Here is a 20,652-nt window from a genome sequence, read left to right as displayed (position 1 = left end):
TTTTAAGCTAGCTCACATACCTGTGTTCATATCAAATGTCCAAGCAGGTATGCGATCCCCTGCACTTACATCATTCAGACGTAGAAGAGGAAGAGAAATCTGAATAGAGCCATTGACTTTTAGTTCTTTTCCTCCAGAATATATTTTCACACATATTGCAGCAAGAGGGGTCAATTCAATGTTTTCAAAACCTATAAAAGAGGACAGTTTATTAAAATCATATATAAACAGAAGTGGTAGTTACCTAATTATTATGGGTCTAAAATAAGTAGTTCCTCTATTTCACCAAGGGTTATCTATTTTAATATCAAATTAGATACTGAATACACATTAAGGAATTTTAAAATGTAATTTTAAAATATTGTGTAAATATAGGCTATGCAATGTAACATAAATCAATATGAGCCTAAGTTATCTAAGTCATCTGATATAAGGGCACTAGAATCCAATTCAATATTTTTATAAATCTAAAAAGCAACAACCAAAAAAACCCTATCTCATTACAGAACCATACTCAAATAAAGGCTCCATCATACACCATCAATGCAGATGTGGATTTGAAATATCTGGCCCTCTCTTTTCCAAGACCATCTGTTTCAAGGAGTGCTAGAACCCACAGATCCAGCTGCACTTCTTACATAAAAAGCATTCAGATTAAAAGTACAATTTTTAATGGATATGTTTGGCAATTAAACATGAAACAAAATCACTGTAATGTTACTTGATAAAAATTATGTCTTAATATACTTGATTATTCATACTATAAACTTAGATTTTAAATCTAATACTAGACTTCAAAGCTTGAAAAGTAGGAGAAAGGGAGATAACAGAATTGGTTATTGTTTTGCCTAAGGTTTTAAAGATTTAATTATACAATTTATAGTAAGGCTTCTTAAATATCAGGAACTATCTACAGATGTCTGTTACACTCTGGGCAGAGAGAGGGAGCAGAAAGTGCCCTTCTTTTGCTTTTGAAATATTAGCAATGCCAAACAAAGTTATAATATATACCAGAATATTTATGAAGAATAAAATTATAGATGTTAAAATTACAGTATTTCTACAAATAGATGGTGAAAGTATACTTTTTATCTATTTGCTTTTGGTCTACACTTTTGAATCTTTGGCTTCAAAACTAGAATTTTGTTCATTCATTTAACAAATATTTACAGAGTCCCTACCAGCACCGTGCACTCATATGGGCCCCAAAGACACAGCAAATACCTAATTTCTGATATTATCTGCAATACTTTTTTCATAATTCCTATAAAATATCCTTTTTCCCCCCATGTATTTACTCCTCATCAGTTTTTTCCCCCATCCAAATGTAAGTGCATGATAATCTAGAAAAGGAACATAATTAGGTGGTCAAGAAAGGCCTCCTGTCTGAGGAGGGCACATCTGGGCTGCAGCCAAATGGGAAGGACCTCCAAGAACTTTCTAGGCAGAATAAACAAGTCCAAAGCCTCCAAATTAGAAGTGATCTTGGCAGGTGCAGGAAAGAAAGGTGGCAGCAGGGGAGACAGGCAAGAGTGGAGGGCCTTGGCAGCCACAGAAAGAGTACTCGTTATCATGACTACTTATCATCTGGAATGGCTTCAACCGTCAGACAGGGCAAGTAGTGGCTGATTGAAAATTTTCAATTAAATATAAGAATTAACTGTAGCAAATTACCTGAAGGACTAATATTAAATGAGCAAAGCAGTGCCATATATATTTTATAGGCTGGTATTGCTAGTAAGTCATCCACTGCAAGCACAGATCAAATGTTATATAAATTGTTAAGTAACTACATCAAACTATTCAGTAAAACCAGTTGGCTGGCTTTCTGAAGTACCTGCTTCAACCCCACCCTTCAGCTCTGTGCAGTCAGTGGCTTTACAAACTGTTGAAACCGACACACCAGCATTTGAGATAAAGCCAACTCGGAGGAGAAAAGAATGGTGCAAGGGAAAAAAGACTGATAAAAACAATGAGAAGGAGAACAAAACTTTTATGAAAGAACATTTTTATCCTCACAGAACTCTAGAACTGTGTAATCTTAATAGAGTGACCACTAGCTGCATGTGGCTATTTAAATTAAGTTCCTCAGTACACTGGTCATGTTTCAAGAGCACAACAGCCACATGTTGGACAGAGAAGAGTATTTCCATTTGGCAGCACTGCTCTAGAATTTTTTAAATGATAGCAGCATTCTCAGGATAATCCAAACTTTTAATGAATACTCTCAAAAGCAGGTAATACAGTGTTGGGGGGCAGAGTTCATTGTGACCCTTTTCCACTGGATCTAATGAGTCTTGGCCATGGACACCCTTCAGAGCCATGAGCTTCATTTGTGATAGTGTGTACAGATACCATTCTAGTAAATGTTTTTATTTACAGCATGCTGTAGGTTACATCTGGAAAATCTTAGCAGATGTCTTAGTTTGGCTTCCTCAAGAAGCAAACCCTGAGATAATAATTTGAGTGCAAATAGTTTATTTTGTAGGTAAGCCCAGGAAGCACCTATCACTAAGAGAAGCATAATTCAGAAGGAAGGAAGGGAGCCAACACAGGATATGTTAACAAGCAGGTTATCACTGTGGTAACTCCAGCTCAGTTCCACTGGGGACATACACTGGCTCAGAGTTGTCCTAGCCACACCAGCTCTTATGTGTTATTGGTTGACAGCTTGCCCCATGTGACGGTCAAGTGTGCTTCCCGGAACCAAGGAATGCCCTCAGGCAGTCACAGATGTGTGCAGTAGGAAAAGCAGGTTTGTAACAGAAGAATGAGTGTCATCTGGCTGGGGCACTGATAGCAACAACTACAGCAAGCAAAACAAAAGAAAACAAAACTATCTAACCAAAATACTTATTTCCTGTTATCACTCATTGCTGGCTGTTCCTCAAATGAAACAAAATATCTGGAAAAAAAGATGAAACTATCAGAATTATAGACTGTTTGAGGTTATTTTAAACAGTGGATTTTCAGTTAGGTTACAATGAGTGGTAAAAATGGTAGAACAGGCCTGTAATCCCAGCACGTTGGGAGGCTGAGGTGGGTGGATTGTTGAGCAGAGGAGTTAAAGACCAGCCGAGGCAACATGGTGAAACACCATCTCTACAAAAAATAAAAAAATTGGCCGGGTGTGGTGGTGCATGCCTGTAGTCCTAGCTACTTGGGAGGCTTAGGTAGGAAGATCACTTGAACCTGGGTGGTTAAGTCTGCAGTGAACCAAAATCATGCCACTGCACTCCAGCTTGGAAAACAGAGCAAGACCCTATCTCAAAAGGAAAAAAAATGGCAGAACAAGTATGGATATACAGAGGGAAATGATGTTTTTAAGGGGTTTATTTATGAATGTATTTTTAAATGTAAAATTCCATTGTTCCCCTAACTTTTATATTATGACAGCCTTATAGAAATATGAGTGCTGTTGACTCTGAAATACATGTATTTTCAGTATTTATATTTTACACAGAGAATAGCAAATATTTACAATAGCTTACTCCAATCTATAAACTTTTTTATATCTCAATTATTGACACTGCTCATCAGTTGGATAAAAATGAAGAGGTCAAATTATGAAAAAAATACAAACTGAATTTTAATTTTTAAATGTATTAAATTTTCAAAGCTATACAATAATCATAACTATTTTCTGTACCTTACCTGCTTTGGATCAAATAAAATTTAATAAATTTAAAAGAAATCAAAATTTCCATGCATTTGAAATAACGTATGCAGAGTTTTTCTTTCATTGAATAATATATATTTCATTGGATAAAGGGAATTTTTATTATATACATTTTAATAACTAGATTTATGTCTCAAGTGATGTGTATTATCCATAGCTTAAATATTGAATATTTAATAGCTATCTAAATAGCTAAATATTTGATGAAAGATTTGTGTACTAATGTTTCTTATAACTATATTATGCAAAAAGATAATACCTGGTTTATTGAGAGTAATTCCAGTTGTATGCAGAAAATTGTCCACTTTCAAAAACTGTTGTAGAACTGTAAGATATCCGGTAACGTTGCTTATATGATGGTTGTCAGGAAGTTTAATTAAGGCTTTTGAAAACTGAACACTTGGTTGAGATTTGGCATCTGGAATAAAGGAAACCTTATTAACAAAGAGATAAAGGCATGTTGACCATAGCAGCATTGGTCAGGATGTTTTACTTTAAAAGAAGCAATTATAATTGTTGCTAAATATCATTAGCACTTCTCATGTAACTATTTTAAATGCAGAACTAAGAAATTTTCCTTTCTTTAGATGACACAAGGCACTTTTGTAACTGATTGATTCTGCTGCCCAGAATTTCCTCACCCTTTTCTTTCCACTCTGAGGAACCCCACACTGACCATTTTTAGCCCATGTGTTTCATTTGGGGTCTCATTTCTGTAACAGTAGGGGAGTTGATGGTGCATGCCAGAATGGGCTGAAACCAATTAAAAGCATCTCATTCTCTCGGCCACAGTGATTTGTTCAATGATGGGCCCTGTCCCAAGCACAGTTAATGAGATGTAATGTGTGTTTTGCTTGGACTGGATTTTATGTGAGCAGGTATACATCCAGGAGTTGTAACAGCCATCTTGCAATAAAAAATGAAAGCTTGTTTAAAAATCGAGGCAGCATTCAAAGAGTGGAGAGTTGAGAAACTGAGAACCAGTTTTCAGTTATTTCTACTGAAGTCCTGATCGAGCCATGTCTAAAGTTTGTCCTATTCTTACACTTACCATCTATAAGAGAAATAAATAAATGCTTCTTTTGGGCTTAAGCTAGATTAAACTGGGTTTTCAGTAACTTGCAACAGAAAAGTGTCTCTGATGATATTCAGCCACATACTTAAGTGGGTAAGCTTCTCTATCAGTTAACTAACCACGCATTAAAAGTCTTTCAAATGCCAGGTACTCAATTTATAAATATCTCAGTAACTGAATTTTTCCTAAGTATAAATATCTCAGTATCTTCTATATTTATCAAGTGAGAATTCAGTGACAATACTGATATTTCTGTAATCAACAGATTTTTAATTTAATAATTCAAAGATCAACTCTTACACCTGAAAATTATCAGAAACATCAGCTTTTGCTTTGAACTTTATTAAGGTCACCGATGAAGACAGAAGCAATCAATTAAATTATTAAAATAGAAAAGACATCAGTTTTTAAAGAGCTGCATGACAATAAATGATAAATGAAACAATGTAAGACTTCTCAGTTTGTAGTTTTTGTGTGTGTGAAGCTAGAAAAAGTAATACCTAGAAAATAGTTAAGAAAAGTAATATAATTATATGCTTTTGTTTGGTTGTTGAGGATACAATCTAAAGCCTTCTGATCACTCATAGGTACTACTTACGACTTGCTCTTTTAAAATATGTGGCTTAATTATTTTGAAGACCACATTTCTTAACAACTGAATACATGCACACTAAGCAAAATGTCTAGCTGAGCTTCTTCAGGTTTTATACATTCCTAAATGTTCTAATTTCTCCTTTGGCCATAAATACATAAACACACAGGCTTAATTTCCACTGTACAAACCTAAGGAAACATTTTGTGGAAGTTTAGCAGTAAGGATATGTATTTTTTACAGAAAGATTTAACATCATTATGAAACATTCATACTTTCCTGCCTGGCCTTATGAATGGGTCACCTTTTAGGAAAATGAGACAGTAAAAGGAAGGGATGTGAGAATTCAAGAGGACTCACAGTGTTCTCACAGAAACCTGCCAAGGCATGGCCAGTACTTTCCAGACAAATGAGTGCTCACCATTGCTTGGCACAGTGGCAAAGGATTGGTACGGGACATGGCCACACAGATCCATTTCATGCATTCCAGCAGAAACTATGATTTTTAATGGGGTTTGAAGATGCCAGTAAGGGGTAGAGATGCATCAAAATAAACACTGAAGAGGGACTGTGAAGAAGCTAATTTCATTAAGGCCCCAACAGCATTAAACATAGCCTCTCTGTATACTTGTGGTTCTTATTTACTTTCCATTCTTTCACACAGGCTCCACATCCACCATTCTGCCATACACAGAAATCACTAGCTCAAAATTCTAGCAAGGCCAGGCATGGCAGCTCCCAGCACTTTGGGAGGCTAAGATGGGCAGATCACTTGAGGTCAGGAGTTTGAGACCAGCCTGGCCAACATAGTGAAACTCCATCTCTATGAAAAATACAAAAATTAGCCAGGCGTGGTGGTACATGGCTGTGGTGTCAGCTACTTGGGAGGCTGAGATGGAAGGATCACTTAAGTCCAGGAGGTGGAGGTTGCAGCGAGTCAAGATTGCACCACTGTACTCCAGCCTGGGTGACAGAGCCAGCTGTCTCAAAAACAAACAAACAAAAGCTGGCCAGGCACAGTGGCTCATGACTGTAATCCTAGCACTTTGGGAGGCTGAGTCGAGTGGTTTACCAGAGGTCAGGAGTTCAAGACCACCCTGACCAACATGGAGAAACCCCGTCTCTACTAAAAATACAAAATTAGCTGGGTGTGGTAGCACATGCCTGTAATACCAGCTACTTGGGAGGCTGAGGCAAGAGAATCACTTGAACCCGGGAGGCAGAGGCTATAGTGAGCCGAGATCACGTCATTGTACTCAAGCCTGGGCAACTCAAGCGAAACTCCGTCCCAAAGGGAAAAAAAAAAAATCTGGCAAATGTCTTGGTATTTCATAAGTAAGAGATTCTACAGCCTCACTCAGTAAATTGCTTCAAGATTCAGCAAGCCCTAGTTTATTTTCTTCCCAAATAATAAATTTTCTGGTTTCATACTTTAGGAATAGATAAGACAGCATCTAAATACGAAAAGAACTTTCACAGAGTTCTTTTTACCATGACGCTCTTACTGGACTCTACCTTGAGGGCTTTCTCACTTTATCAGTCATTCCTATTACACTTTAGACCTAAACATAAATTTACCAATACAAAACAGGTAAATTGTTGTCATTTATAGAGGTTTCCTAAAATATGCAATCAAAGAGTCACAGAATTCTGAGGTTTCTACGGGTTGCGGGGAGTTAGGATGAAATGATCATCTTCATGGCTGGTAAAGCAGAATTGGAGGACACAGTTTGAATCAGTACCCAAAATATGATTTCTGCATTCTTCCCCTTGGGATACGCAAGTGAGGCAAATCACATCTACAGAGCAGATACTTTACTACCAAGTCTTAGGCATCTCCCACGAAAGCGACAAATTTAATGCGGGAGGCAGGAAGGAGGCAATCTGCAAATTAGCCCCAAAGGCCTGAGCAGTATGTCCTGCCCTTTCCTCAATTTCTCCCACCGTGGAAGCCCCAGTAAGAAACGTGATTTGGAAAGAAGAACAGAAGTTCTCTACAATGTGCCTATTTGAGGGCCTAAAATAGTAATGGAAAAAATGATTCCTGCTACACAAAAAAGCCACACCATTCATTTGACAGTAAAATAAATATCAATTCAGATCAACTTATAGTCAGTACTAATCATACTGAACAATTTAGATTTTCTCAAGTTATAATTCACACTGATTCTTGGTCAAGAAGTGCAGCTATACAACAATAACTTTAAGTGTTTACTTAGAAGTATGGTACTTACCAGCTAATTTTCCAGTAATTAAAACAGTGTCTTCAAATAGCCATATATTTGCTTGACTTTGCGGGAACAGTGAAAGTGTAACTGATGAATATACTGTGAAATATAGCACAGTTAGAATATTGTACTTAACGTGAGGGGGAAAAAACTAGGACAAATATAGTTTCGTAACAGCAAGTCTCAAAAAGTGTGTGTGTGGTGGGGAACAACTGCTTGATGGGAAGAGCAATTCAAAACAAAGGAAGAATGAATATAAAATATGATGGAGGAAAAAGGTCACAATAAAGTAAGAAGAAAACATTGGTTAACACTATTTATTTTACTAATCTGTTCCATGTGATAGTAGTAGTCTATACAAAGGTGGTGAATGATGTTCTGTAACCCCAGATATAAATGATCAAGTTAAATGCTTGAATAACCCCCCGATATATTTTCTCTAATTGTTACTTGTTATTAAGATTTAAAAATTTTTTTTGGCTCCATGATTCAAGCTTCTCTAGACTAAAACTATATCCACTTTTCATTTTTACCTTCTCACATAAGAGCACAGTGCTCTTCTGCACACGGTGTGGTTTGCCAAAAGGATCCTGAGCTGGCAGAGAAGGAAACAATTTAACGCACAAAATGATTCAAAGGCAACCTTTAGTAGTAATGCAGGATGGAGGTAAACCTGCCTACAAGTATAGGCAGCTGAACTACCTGTTGGGGATGAGTTAAGTGCAGATTACCTCAAAGATATTATTTCAAGACTGGAGCAAGAAGCTGGGACAAAAGACCATTTTACAAGCAAGATCAAATCAAACTTATCAATCCTTCAAAAGAAAAATCAGTTTTGAGGAGTTCCCAAAGCACAAGTTCTCGTTTGATATCTTTCCTCTATGCTGTGTATTTAAAATAGAAATAGGATGGCATCCTCAAATCTCTTAAAACACAGTTACATGGAAATACTTTTATTATTTTGAGATATTTCAAAGAATTTAAAGAAAATATGGAAAAAAGTAAAATACAAAAAATATACAATGATGTGTGGAGGTAAAATGAAATATACTTTTCTCCTTCCAGAGGACAAGAGAACTACCAAATAAAAATGTAATTTCAATTTCAGAATATATTAACATTTAGGCTGATTAATGGATTAAACTGGAGAGGTGGGAGGGTCACAGTTTGAACATCAAGGTGATTTTAAGTAAGACATTATCCCATATTTGGGTACTTTCTCAGTTACACGTCTATTAAACATGAAGAGAATCTTTCTGAACCTCAAACACATTCAGATTTCTTTTCACATGAAAATTGTTTCTTATTATAAACGGGATGTAATACCTACTGTGAAAAACTTGAGGAACACAGAAAATAAGATGAAAGTGATGATCATTGCAATACCACCACAGGAACAATCATTAATAATATTTTATTATAGCTCTTTGTTGGGTATTCCTGTGATTTTTTAAAATAGCGAATTATGATATTGTATACAGAATACTGTTACCCTGCCTTTTTCATTTAATAACGTATTTCTCTCAAAACGTACTTTTCATAACATTTTTAACACACATATTTCATTTATTAAGGTATCAAGATTTACTTATTTACTGCATTAATCCCATAGATTTAGAATGTTTCCATTTCACTATTACAAAAATATTGCATCAACTTCCTGGTGCATGAACGTCTGTCCACTGTATTTAATATTTTAACATATGTTTATTTGTGCAGATTCATAAAGTGAAATACTGGGTCAAAGTTTATGAAGATTTTGAAGACTTTGACACAAACATTTCAAAAATTGTTACCGAGGTAATTTGGCAGTTTGTACTTCTACCGAAAATGTTTGAGAATGCTGATCCTATCTTGTTTGACAATATTAAAGATAATCATTTAACAACTTTTTTAAGGTAAAAAAAATCTAAGAAGTGTGCATTTCTTTGGTGTGCTAATCTTAGATTATTAAACCATGTTGTCATATTTACTAACCATTTGTATTTCCTGTTTTGAAAATTGATAGGCCATGATTTTGTCCATTTACCTTATTTAGTTAGGGTCTTGGCATTTTCATATTGATTTGTATGAATTCTTTACATATTAAGGACATTATGCCTTATTGTTTCAAATATTTTTACCTCAGTTGCTTTTTATGTTTATGACATACAGGAGTTTATTAAAATAATATGTTCATACATAGCTTATGGCATCTTTTATTGCTTTTAAATTTAAACAGACCATCCTAACTGAAAGGTCAGATAGTTTATTTTCTTATTTAATATAATTATTTTACACATTTGATCGATCTAAGCAATCTATTTTCACATATGGATTCAATTAATTTATTCCAAATAGTTAACTAAAATATATCTATCATTTAATGACTATCCAACCTTTTCTCAATGATTTCTAATGGCATCTTATCATAGATAACATTTTTATAAATACTGTGTCCAATTTGCACCATAATACAACTTATAGCACAATATCACTCACTGTTAATTTTGTAGATGTATAATATTTTAGTTGTCTGTAATGGCAAATCGCCCCTAGGAGATGTATTTTTACAAGATTCCCATGTATCTTTACACATTTATTCTTTAAAGATTATTTTTGCCAATTTTAAAAAATGAATTAAATCTGTAATATGTTAGGGAGGTTTCAGATAGTTTACCTATTGGGACATAAGACCCTGAACTAAACCAGGCCCAAGAGAACTTGTTTGCTCATTCTACCATGTGAGGACACCAAAGATATCATCTATAAACAAAAAAGCCCTCGCCAGACACAGAATCTGCTGACACCTTGATCTTAGACTTCCCAGACTCCAGAACTACAGGAAATAAATTCCTCTTCTTTACAAGCTACCCAGCTTAGAGTATTTCATCATAGCAGCCTGAAAAGACCAAGACAATGTTTTCTTCAAAGTGGCACTCCCTTCTAACCTCCTTATACTGACTTAAGCTTTCTCATTTTCAGCTTACCAGAACAAGATATTCCCCCAACAGAGGAAAAAAAATTCATTTATATTTAGCAAAAACAAAACAAAACAAAAATAGTGTTTAAGTGCTTACTTGGCATTCTTCTGGTTTTCCAAGGCAGAGGGGTCAACACGTAGCCATCTTTGTAAGCAATAATAGTTAAACTGAGTCCTAATTTGTAGGGTACTTTTATCAGGACTGCTCCATTGCTTTTTGTTACTGTGGAATTTGTCTTCGTGTAGTTTACAAACACTTCTACAACTGCTTGGCTCAGGTACTGACGACTGATGATGTCATTCACCTGAACTTTCAGCATAAATACAGACACTGGAAAGAAAAAGGTAGAAATTGCAGCGTGTTGTATCCTATAATGCATATGTCAGTCTTTAAATGTCATTCAACATATCTAAATAACAGTACAAAACTGTTGTTAAACTTAGGAACTACACATAAATACATATAATAATGAAGAATTCATTATTCTTCCTAAAATGAAATAAATTTTAATACAATGAAGTGCTCCATAACAACATTTCAGTCAATGATGGACCACATATATAATCTTCCAGAAGATTATGATGGAGCTAAAAAATTCCCATTGCCTAGTGACATCATAGCCATCATAGTGTTGCAGTGCAATGCATTACTCACGTGTTAGTGGTGATGCTGGTGTAAACAAACCTGTGCTGCCAGTTGTATGAAAGTATAGCATATATAATTAGGTACAGCATATAAAACTTGATAATCGATGACTACATTACTGGTTTATGAATTTACTATACTGTTTAATCATTATTTTACAACGCAGTCCTTCTACACACAAAAATAAAAGTTAATTGTAAAAAAGACTCAGGAGGTATTCCAAAAAAATAAAGGCATTGTTATCTTAGGAGATGACAGTTCCATGCATGCTGCTGCCCCTGAAGACCTTCCAGTGGGACCAGATGTGGAGGTGGAAAACAATAATATTGATGATCCTGCCCTGTGTAAGCCTGGGCTAATGTTTATATTTGTGTCTTAGTTTTTAACAAAAAAAAGCTTAAAAAGTAAAAAGTAAAAAATTTTAAAAATAGAAAAAAATCTTATCAAACAAGGATAGAAAAAAAATTTGTACATCTGTACAATGTGTTTCTTTTAAGCTAAGTGTTATTACAAAAGAATCAAAAAGTTTAAATTTTTTTGTTTATGAAGTTATAGTAAGCTAAGGTTAACTTATTGAAGAAAAATATTTTTTTTCTAAATTTAATATAGCCTAAGCATACCACTGTAGAGTGTTTGCATAGTCTACAGTAGTATACGGTAATGTCCTAGGGCTTCACATTCACACTCACTCATAGCAACTTCCAGTCCTGCAAGCTCCATCATGGTAAGTGCCCTTTACAAGTATACTATTTTTTAAAAAAATCTTTTGTATGGTCTTTTTGTTGTGCCTTTTCTATGCTAAGTTTAGATGCACTGACACTTAACATTGTGTTATAATTGCCTGCAGTATTCAGTAGAGTAACATGCTGTACAGGCTTATAGCTTAGGAGCAATAGGCTATACCATATAACCTAGGTGTGCAGTAGGCTACACCATCTAGGTTTGTATAAGTACATTATGATGTTCACAAAACAAAATCACCTAACAATGCATTTCTCATAGTGTATTGCCATTGTTAAGTTATACATGGCTGTATTTGTTATTAAGGCACAATATTACTCCATTTTTTTCCCATCAATTAAAAAAGGAGAAGAAAGGACAGCAGTTAATAATGGGAAGATTGAGGTTCTCTCTTAAGGAAAATACATTTTTATTGTGTTTCACTAACTCTAATGCTATCAATAGCAACAAGAGACAGACAAATTCCTAGACAGTCAGAAATGGGTCCCCTTTCAGTGCCAACCTTCAAGCCAAAGAAAGCCTGAAACCGGAAAACTGAACTGCCAGTTCTGGACAGTGTCCACGACCAGAGTGAGAACTATCTTTGTCTTACCCTCTCTCTCTTGATTGGTTCCTTTTGGATAATGGTTTTCACCAGCTGAATGGTGCTTTTTCCAAGATGACCCAGGGACTAGCATGTACTTCCCCATTCTAAGCCCACAAAAACTCCAGACTCAGACTCACAGATGGCTACCCTGCTTTCAGGGTCCCCTCTTCACTGACAGCTTTCCTTTTGTTGCTCAATACAATTCTTCTCTGCCCTACTTATTCTCCAGTGTCTGTGTACTTTATTCTTCTTGGGCATGGGACAAGAACCCAGAACTCACCAGACTGTGGGCAGCAGAAACAAACAAGCTGTAACCTTGACGTCTGCCCAATGGGCTATGGATGGTGGGAATAAAATAGCTGTAACATGCTCCCACTCACCAAGCTATGGAAGTGGAGAGCTGCAACATTTCTGGAAGCTCAGACCTTGAGACCCCCCAAGCCAGAGTTGTATCATCCTTTGGGGCCCCATGATCACTGGCATCTCTGAATTCATGGCATCTCATGTTCCCCTGGTCTAGATGCCAGCACCCAACACAGAAGCCACTTGTGGCATGCCCAGTCCAGCCACAGGCTGAGTGTGGAGCCAGTGCAGGATCTGAGCAGGCATGAGCCGAGCACAGCCTGCTGGGCTGAGCAACATGCAGACAGAGTCAGCTGCAGAGATTTCTGGTTGTCAAAGCAGTACCGCAGGAATCTTGTAACACTATCAAGTTATATAGATTTAACACATTCCAAATGTAGTCAAAGTTCTCAGAATAAAATGCCACTACTGCATGGCTAGCTCTTTTATTTATTTCCGCTGTCTGGAAAGCAGAAGATGTTTTTCAGTGCCAAATATACAAAATATCAAAAATCCTTCTCCAAAATATCAAAAAGCATTATCCATTAGGTATATAAGAAAACAAGGCTGAGCATGATGGCTCATGCCTGTAATCCCCACATTTTAGGAGGCTGAGGCAGGAGGATTGCTTGAGGCCACGAGTTCAAGACCAGCCTAGGCAACATAGTGAGATGCTATCTCTACAAAAAAATCAAAATTAGCTGGGTGTACTGGTATGTGCCAGCTACTTGGGAGGGTGATATGGGAGGATCATTTAGCCAGGAGGTCAAGGCGGCAGTGAGCCATGATCTCACCACTGTGCTGCAGCCTGGGCAACACAGCATGACCCCATATCCTAAAAAAAGAGAAAGAAAAGAAACCAACATATCTTGAGGAAAATGAAAACTAAAGTCTGTTTTTATTTAAACCTCTGGTCTTACTCCTTAAGTACAGATCTTGATAATGTCTGCCCAAGAAAGTTTGTACCACCATGAAAGTGCTTTTGTAAGCATGTATCACATCTCTGTGAATGATGCTTTCTCTTCCCTGTGAAATGGGTTCTGGAGTCAGTCACTATCCACCTCTGCCATTCCCTAGACATGTGACGTTGGGTAAGTTAGCTCCCAAAGTCCATTTGCTCATATGTAAAATCAGGAAAATAGCTACTTTGAGATAATAAAATGAAATAATGTGTCCAGTACAAAGCTTGTGTATCACTTAATGTGATTGGTAATAAAAATTATTATTCCACGATTAGAGAGCACTTCAAAAACATTAGAGTACACTGATAAGAAATACAAAGATTGATTATGCTGCAATGCATTTGCATAAACCTATTTTTACTCAAAATTTGTATCAAGAACAGCACATCAGATAAAAAATTCTAGTCAATGTTGACGGAGCCTCAATATTGCTATCAAAATAGTTATACCTTGTCCGTTCTTTGTTAAACTGGACCTTAAATTGCTTCTGGATCATAACGACATTTCAAATACAAATATAACTTTTGCAATAATCACCCAGTCCTAGGGAAGGTTCAATCCACCAAACTAAAAAACAAACAAACAAACAAACAAAAAGCTCTGATCCCTTCCAGAGTCTAAAAGGTTAAATGTTATCCAAACACTATTCTCTCTCTCTCTTTCTCTCTCTCTCTCTCTCTCTCTCTCTCTCTCTCTCACACACACACACACACACACACACACACACACACACAGATATAAACATATTTCGGTATGTTTATGAAATATATTATGAAAATTTTAACCATAATAAGAACTAAAATGTGCTGGGGGTAATGAGCCATGCATTGTGTTAGTTTCTAAGTACATTATTCTACTTACTCTTCAAAAAAACCTCATTGAAGAGATATTGTTGTTTTATTTTATACATATTGGTAACTGAGAGTTGCAAGTTTGAAAATGAACCATGGCTAACCCTCAGTAAATGGAGGAAACAGGATATAAACTCAGGACACCTCTCATCAAAGCTTATCTTGTAAACTATTGCCCTACATCTGCCTGGTTACTCTCTTAAAAGCAATTATCATCTCAGTTTAGAGTGTGGAGATGGGAAGAATTGATTGAGAATAGCAAAGAGAAGATTGTATCAAGTCATACCTTAAAATGAGGTCCATTAGTCTGTCTGAAACAATTTCCTGAACAACAATCTCATATATATTCAAATATAAATATGAGGAAGAGATTCCAAGGTGATATAGAGATAAGTAAAGTTTATCCACACATCTGCTTTGCATTATTAATAATAATACAAAACCTTGTGAGGGGTCAAATTACTTTGAGTAGTCATTAGTATCATTACTTTTAAGAGATAAATTGAAGAACATTCAGTAATAAAAGACCAAATAAGCTTTGGGTCTTAAGATGTTCCTCAAACTATTTTTCCATTGTATCATAAATTCAGCCCATTAATAGTATTTTGTTATAAAACAAATATGTTTGTAACAACTTAAAATCAAAAAATGAAGGTAAAGAATAAATATATGTGCCTCAGATTACCTTTATAAAAATTATAACAGACAATTATAACAGTTGGGGAGATCTGATCTAACCAAACCCTTCCTCTTGCCTGTAGCCTTCAAGCTACCTTAATTATTCCTGGGCTAAGGCGGGCTAGCACTGTGAGACATTTAATTTGTAGTTTAAATAATAATCGCCCTTACTCAAAAATGTAACTGCCTTTGTAAAGCTAGTGAGATAATCGGGTTAGGAGGATGTGAGGAGCCTGAATTCTAAGGTGTAGAATGCCAGCCATTCTTCTGGAGCTCACAAGATATGCAACTTCCCCAATTACTCCTGCAAATAACATCACTATTGTAGAACCTAAGGACTGGCCATTTGAGATGTCTTTTCAGGTTTTTTAATGTCTGAATTGATGGCTCCACCACTCCTGTGGCAGCATCCAGAAGCAACTCAGCTCAAGAGGACAGCTTTGACTCCCTATGATTTCATCTCTGACCCAACCAATCAGCAGAAAGTACCCACTGCCTAGCCACTGCCACCCCGCCCCCTGCTTCCCCCAAACTGATAGCAGTGACAGCCCATGTGGAACAGCCACTGTGAGGATGCCAGCTGCAGCAGAGGAGGCACAGCTGGGGCTGCACAATCCACAGGGCCAGAGGGAGCCCTGCCCCTACCGAGTTGGTGGGGCAGGAGCCCACACTCCTGGGCACAGCTGCAGCCTGTCAGCTACAGCTGCAGACCCCAGCATCTCTCTGCTCTCAGGGTCCCAGGAAGCTCCCTTCCCTCACAGGCTTGAAAGTGCCTGCTTCCACTGTCTGGCCTCTCCCTGCTCCCAGTGCCAGCTCTGGGGCAAAGCAAAGTTGTGGCCAAGCACAGGCACTTTTGCAACCCAGCTGAATGTGCACACACTTGGGGCAGCACTGATAGGCCAGCCCCCTGCCACCTAGGTCTCCTCCGGACTTTGGGCACTGAAGGCTACAGGAGGGAAACAGCAGAGGCTGAGGGTGGCTCCACGTGGGATTTTGGGTACCCCTCAGCACAAACAACCTGTGCACCATGGACAACATGATTGATGGTGGCAGGAGTCAGGTTCCTGGGCAGGAATGGGTGGGTCCCTGGTGAAGCCCCACTGTCAGGCCAGGGATGGTTTGAAGCATGGAGGCCAGGCTGCCAGTTCCACAGACCAGAATGAGAACTTATGGTGCACTTTCCCGGCCCACTCATGGACCAATCAGCATATACTTCCTCCACTCTGAAGCCCATAAAAACCCTGGACTCAGCCAGACTCAGGCAGAGGACAGGATGATGTGCCTGCGGATAGGAGCTACTCACTCCGGATTGCCTCTGACTTGAGGGCCACAGAGATGTTCGGGTGACCTGCTTATGGATAGGAGCTACCCACTCCAGGTATCCTCTCTCCACTGAGGGCTGCACAATCATTAAGATGACCTAACTGAAGACAGAAGCTACCCACTCCAGGTCTCCCCTCCGCTGAGAGCTGTATTCATTGGGATAACTTGCCAGTGGATAAGAGCTACCTACCCGCTCTGGGTCTCCTCTCTGCTGCGGGTTACAGACATTGGGACAACCTGCCTCTGGATAGGAGCTACCCACTCTGGGTCTCCTCTCTGCTGAGGGCTGTCCTCATTGAGATGTCCTGCCTGTGGAAAGGAGCTACCCACGTCAGGGTATCATTTATACCTACACTGATAACACCCATCCTACAGTCTCCTGAGAGCTATACTTTTGCTCAATAAAGCACCTCTTCACCTTGCCCACCCTCCAGTTGTCTGTGCACTTCATTTTTCCTGGATGTGGGATAAGAACTCAGGCCCCACTGAATGGTTGGGACTGAAAGAGCTGTAACACATACAGGGTTGACATATGCCCCTCCACTCACCACATTGCAGGTAACAAGAAGGAAAAAGAAGAGCTGCAGTCCTTCAGGAAGCCCAGACCTAGGAGTTCCCTGAGTCAAGTCTGAGACACCGTCTTTGAGACTCTGTGGTTCCTGTAGTCTCCAAGCTTCCAGATGCCACTGCATTCCCTGGTGCCTGTAGTGGAAGCCATTTTTTGGTACACCTGGTCCAGCCACAGCCTTGCAGGGAGCCAGCACCCATGCCAGCACCTGGAGCTGCCTGCCCTGTCACAGTTGGTATGTCTGACTGTGTGCAGTGGCTGTTCACTCACTCACGCACCCCTCACTGCTCTGTGCCTGGCTCACCCTTGGCAGGCATGGGATCCAGGCTAGTAGTGTGAGCTGAGTGCAGCCTGCTGGGCCAAGTGGGAAGGACGAGCCCAGTGGGCCTGAGCAAAACTCGGGCAAAGAAACCACCAGCCACAAAGGTTTCTGGCTGGCAAAGTGATACCCCAAGGATCCTGTGACAAAACAACCTTTGAAAAACCTCCCAATTCTTGGGGGAGACTGATTTGAGTAATAAATAAACTGGTCTTCTGTTCAGCTGGCTCTGTGTGAACTAAACTCTTTCTTCATTGCAATTCCCCTGCCTTGATAAATCAGCTGTATCTGGGAAGTAGGCAAGAAGAACCCATTGTCAGTTATATCCCAAGTCTTATATGTAGACCGCAAAAATCTCAATATACTTTTGTAAAATACATAACATCAAATCCATTTTATTCATTTTATAATGAATCTTTATAAAATGAAGATTCAGATAGGTCATGGAAATTGACCAAAGTCTCACAGATGGTAAGAGGCCACGCCAGTCTTCAAATACACCCACTGTTACAGTCGGTAGTCAGACATGAGCAAGGCAGGAGAGGACCCACCCTCACCAGGAATGTCAGGCAAACATCAGGAAATGGTCATGCAGTTGTTAAACTGTCTCTCCATAATAATAATTGGTCACAGCCAGCACCAGGGAAGGGCAGTCTCCCAGTAGATAGAAAATCTGAAACTGGTGATCAGTAGCTTCCTGATGAGATCTCAGGAGTTGGGTGAGTGGGCCCAAGCAGGTGCACTAAGAGGTAAAATAGCAGAGTTTAACTGAAATATGACCTTCCTCTAGGAACACTTGACTGGTGAGGGAAAATGCCTCAAGTGAGCATGTGTACAAGTTCAGTAAACACACTGCGCGTGCAGCCACTCCCAAGTGCTAGCAGGCCACTGCACATGCAGATAGCCCACTCCGCAGGAAGAATCAGAGAAGTAAAGCAACCCTGGAAGCTGCCAATATGTAAGACCCCAAGTCAAAAGTCAAACCATGCACTTGAATCTCAAGTTGCCTGCTTGACCCTCTTCCAGGTGCACTTTACTTTTGTTCCTGCTCTAAAACCTTTTAATAAACTTTCATGCCTGCTCTAAATCCTCCCTTGGTCTCTCTCTGCCTTACATCCCTCGGTTGAATTCTTTCTTCTGAGAAGGCAAGAACTGAGGTGGCTGCAGACCCATATGGATTCACCACTGCCAACACCACGAAGGACTCCAAAGCCATCTTTGAACTATGGAACAGTGGGGCTTGGGGTGACACTACTAAATTAACTCAAGTAATATATGATTGCAATCATCATTGAGAATTTAAATTCTTATTTAACATCAATTAAAAAGAAAAAACATCCCCTGGCCATATACACACATACTCATGCCAAACCATGTCCTCAAACTCAAATGGAAAATATAACACTTGGGTTTAAAAAAAAAAAAAAAAAAAGGTTATAATAGTAAGATATATCAGTGGCTCCCAACCTTTTTGGCACCAGGCTCTGGTTTCAGAGAAGACAATTTTTCCATGGACCAGGTTAGGGGGATAGTTTCAGGATGATTCAAATGTATTACATTTATTATGTACTTTATTATTATTACACTGTAATATATGATGAAATAATTATACAACTCCCCTCAGTGGGAGCCCTGAGCTTGTTTTCTTGTATCTAAATGGTCCCATCTCGGGGTGATGGGAAAGAGTGACAGATCATCAGGAATTAGATTTTCATAAGGAGCATGCAACCTAGATCCCTCACATGCTCAGTTCAAAATACGGTTCATGCTCCTATGAGAAAGTAATGCTGCCACTGATCTGACAAGAGGCGGAGCCCAGGCGGTAATGTGAGTGATGGGGAGTGGTAGTAAACACAGATGAAGCTTCACGAACTCACCTGCTGCTCACTTTCTGCTATGAGGCCCAGTTCCTGATAGATCTCAGTATCTTTACCTGTCCGTGTCCAAGGGGTTTCAGACCCCTGATATATGTGACATGATGGGCTTCTAAACCAAATGTACTTGGATAGGTACTTGGATAGTATTAAAAATCTGTATGTGTAGAGAAAAAGTAGCTGCTGCTCAATTTGAAATAATTCCCCCAGTCACCCAGTCCCTAATCCTTCAGTCAAAATTTACTGAGCCACCAGCATAAAGCACCCAACTAGTACAGGCCAGATAGATTCTATCTGGACCTCACAATATGAATACAGTTACAGAGATGCTAATGGTTGCTGGAACTGAATTACCTTGGAAAGTCTATAAGGCCTTACCATTGTGCTTTCTAGTGCTTCCCTAGTCCCTCTCCTTCCAGAAGCTGGGTTGTACAGCCCTTCCAGCTGATCTGTGAACTACATAATAATCTTTCCTAGAAAGTCCTTTCATTTCTTGTAGCCAGAGTTTGTTTCTGTTGCTTGCTCCTTAAGTAAGCACATTAAATATGTACAAGTGTAAATAAAGGATAATATTTACCAGGCCACTATTTTATAGACATAGATACCTGTTATAGAATGTGAAGGAATTAAGGATACTGTTGAGTACCAAAAGCATGATAAACCATATGAGAGACAAACTGAACATAACTAACTCATAAGGGAATTAGGATTTTCTATTCAAATTCAATAAGAGATCTTGCTCAAACCAAATGTACCTACAATGGCTCCCTCAACAGCATATTCAATAGGGAATTTTTATTAATTCATTTGTTTAAAAGATCAGTTTCGGAGAGTCTCAGAGCCTCTGGATTTACAGACAAATCCCAATGTGTGGTAAGATCTTAAGTTAAATTCGCAAAAGAAAAAAAACTGCATATTCCATCTGTTTCATCCTTATAAAAGTACAGTTGCCAAAATAAGACACACTGAAACCCTCCTGACATTCTGAAGCTGGATTTGATTTATAAAACGTTTTCTAAAACGTGTTCTAATCCAGAATGGATGATTTTATTTTTTCACATGCAATAATGTTAATATAAATCTGATGAGAAAATATCATATTTAGAAAAAAATAGATTTGCAAAGGTCAAGTTTTGATGATCCAAATCACAATCCCCTCTCTGATGAGATTGCCTATATCTTAAAGTGCTTAGTAGACTCAGTGCATAACACAGGCCTGACCAACG

The 20,652-nt window shown here is 38.4% G+C and overlaps 1 protein-coding gene across 1 annotated transcript in view; it reads right to left on the bottom strand.

Moving 5' to 3' along the window:
* Positions 1-20,652, bottom strand: part of FAM171B (family with sequence similarity 171 member B) — a 71,960-nt gene that overhangs the window by 14,553 nt on the left and 36,755 nt on the right. Inside the window, exons 2-5 of the mRNA XM_007965576.3 lie at positions 10,634-10,867; positions 7,581-7,673; positions 3,939-4,097; positions 21-191 (exon numbers count right to left, since the gene is read on the bottom strand). Coding sequence (XP_007963767.2) covers positions 21-191; positions 3,939-4,097; positions 7,581-7,673; positions 10,634-10,867 — 657 coding nt within the window. The remainder of the gene's footprint in view (positions 1-20; positions 192-3,938; positions 4,098-7,580; positions 7,674-10,633; positions 10,868-20,652) is intronic.

Source organism: Chlorocebus sabaeus, chromosome 10 (assembly GCF_047675955.1).
Source record: "Chlorocebus sabaeus isolate Y175 chromosome 10, mChlSab1.0.hap1, whole genome shotgun sequence".
NCBI lineage: Eukaryota > Metazoa > Chordata > Mammalia > Primates > Cercopithecidae > Chlorocebus > Chlorocebus sabaeus.
This window is presented reverse-complemented; position numbering and strand designations above follow the sequence as displayed.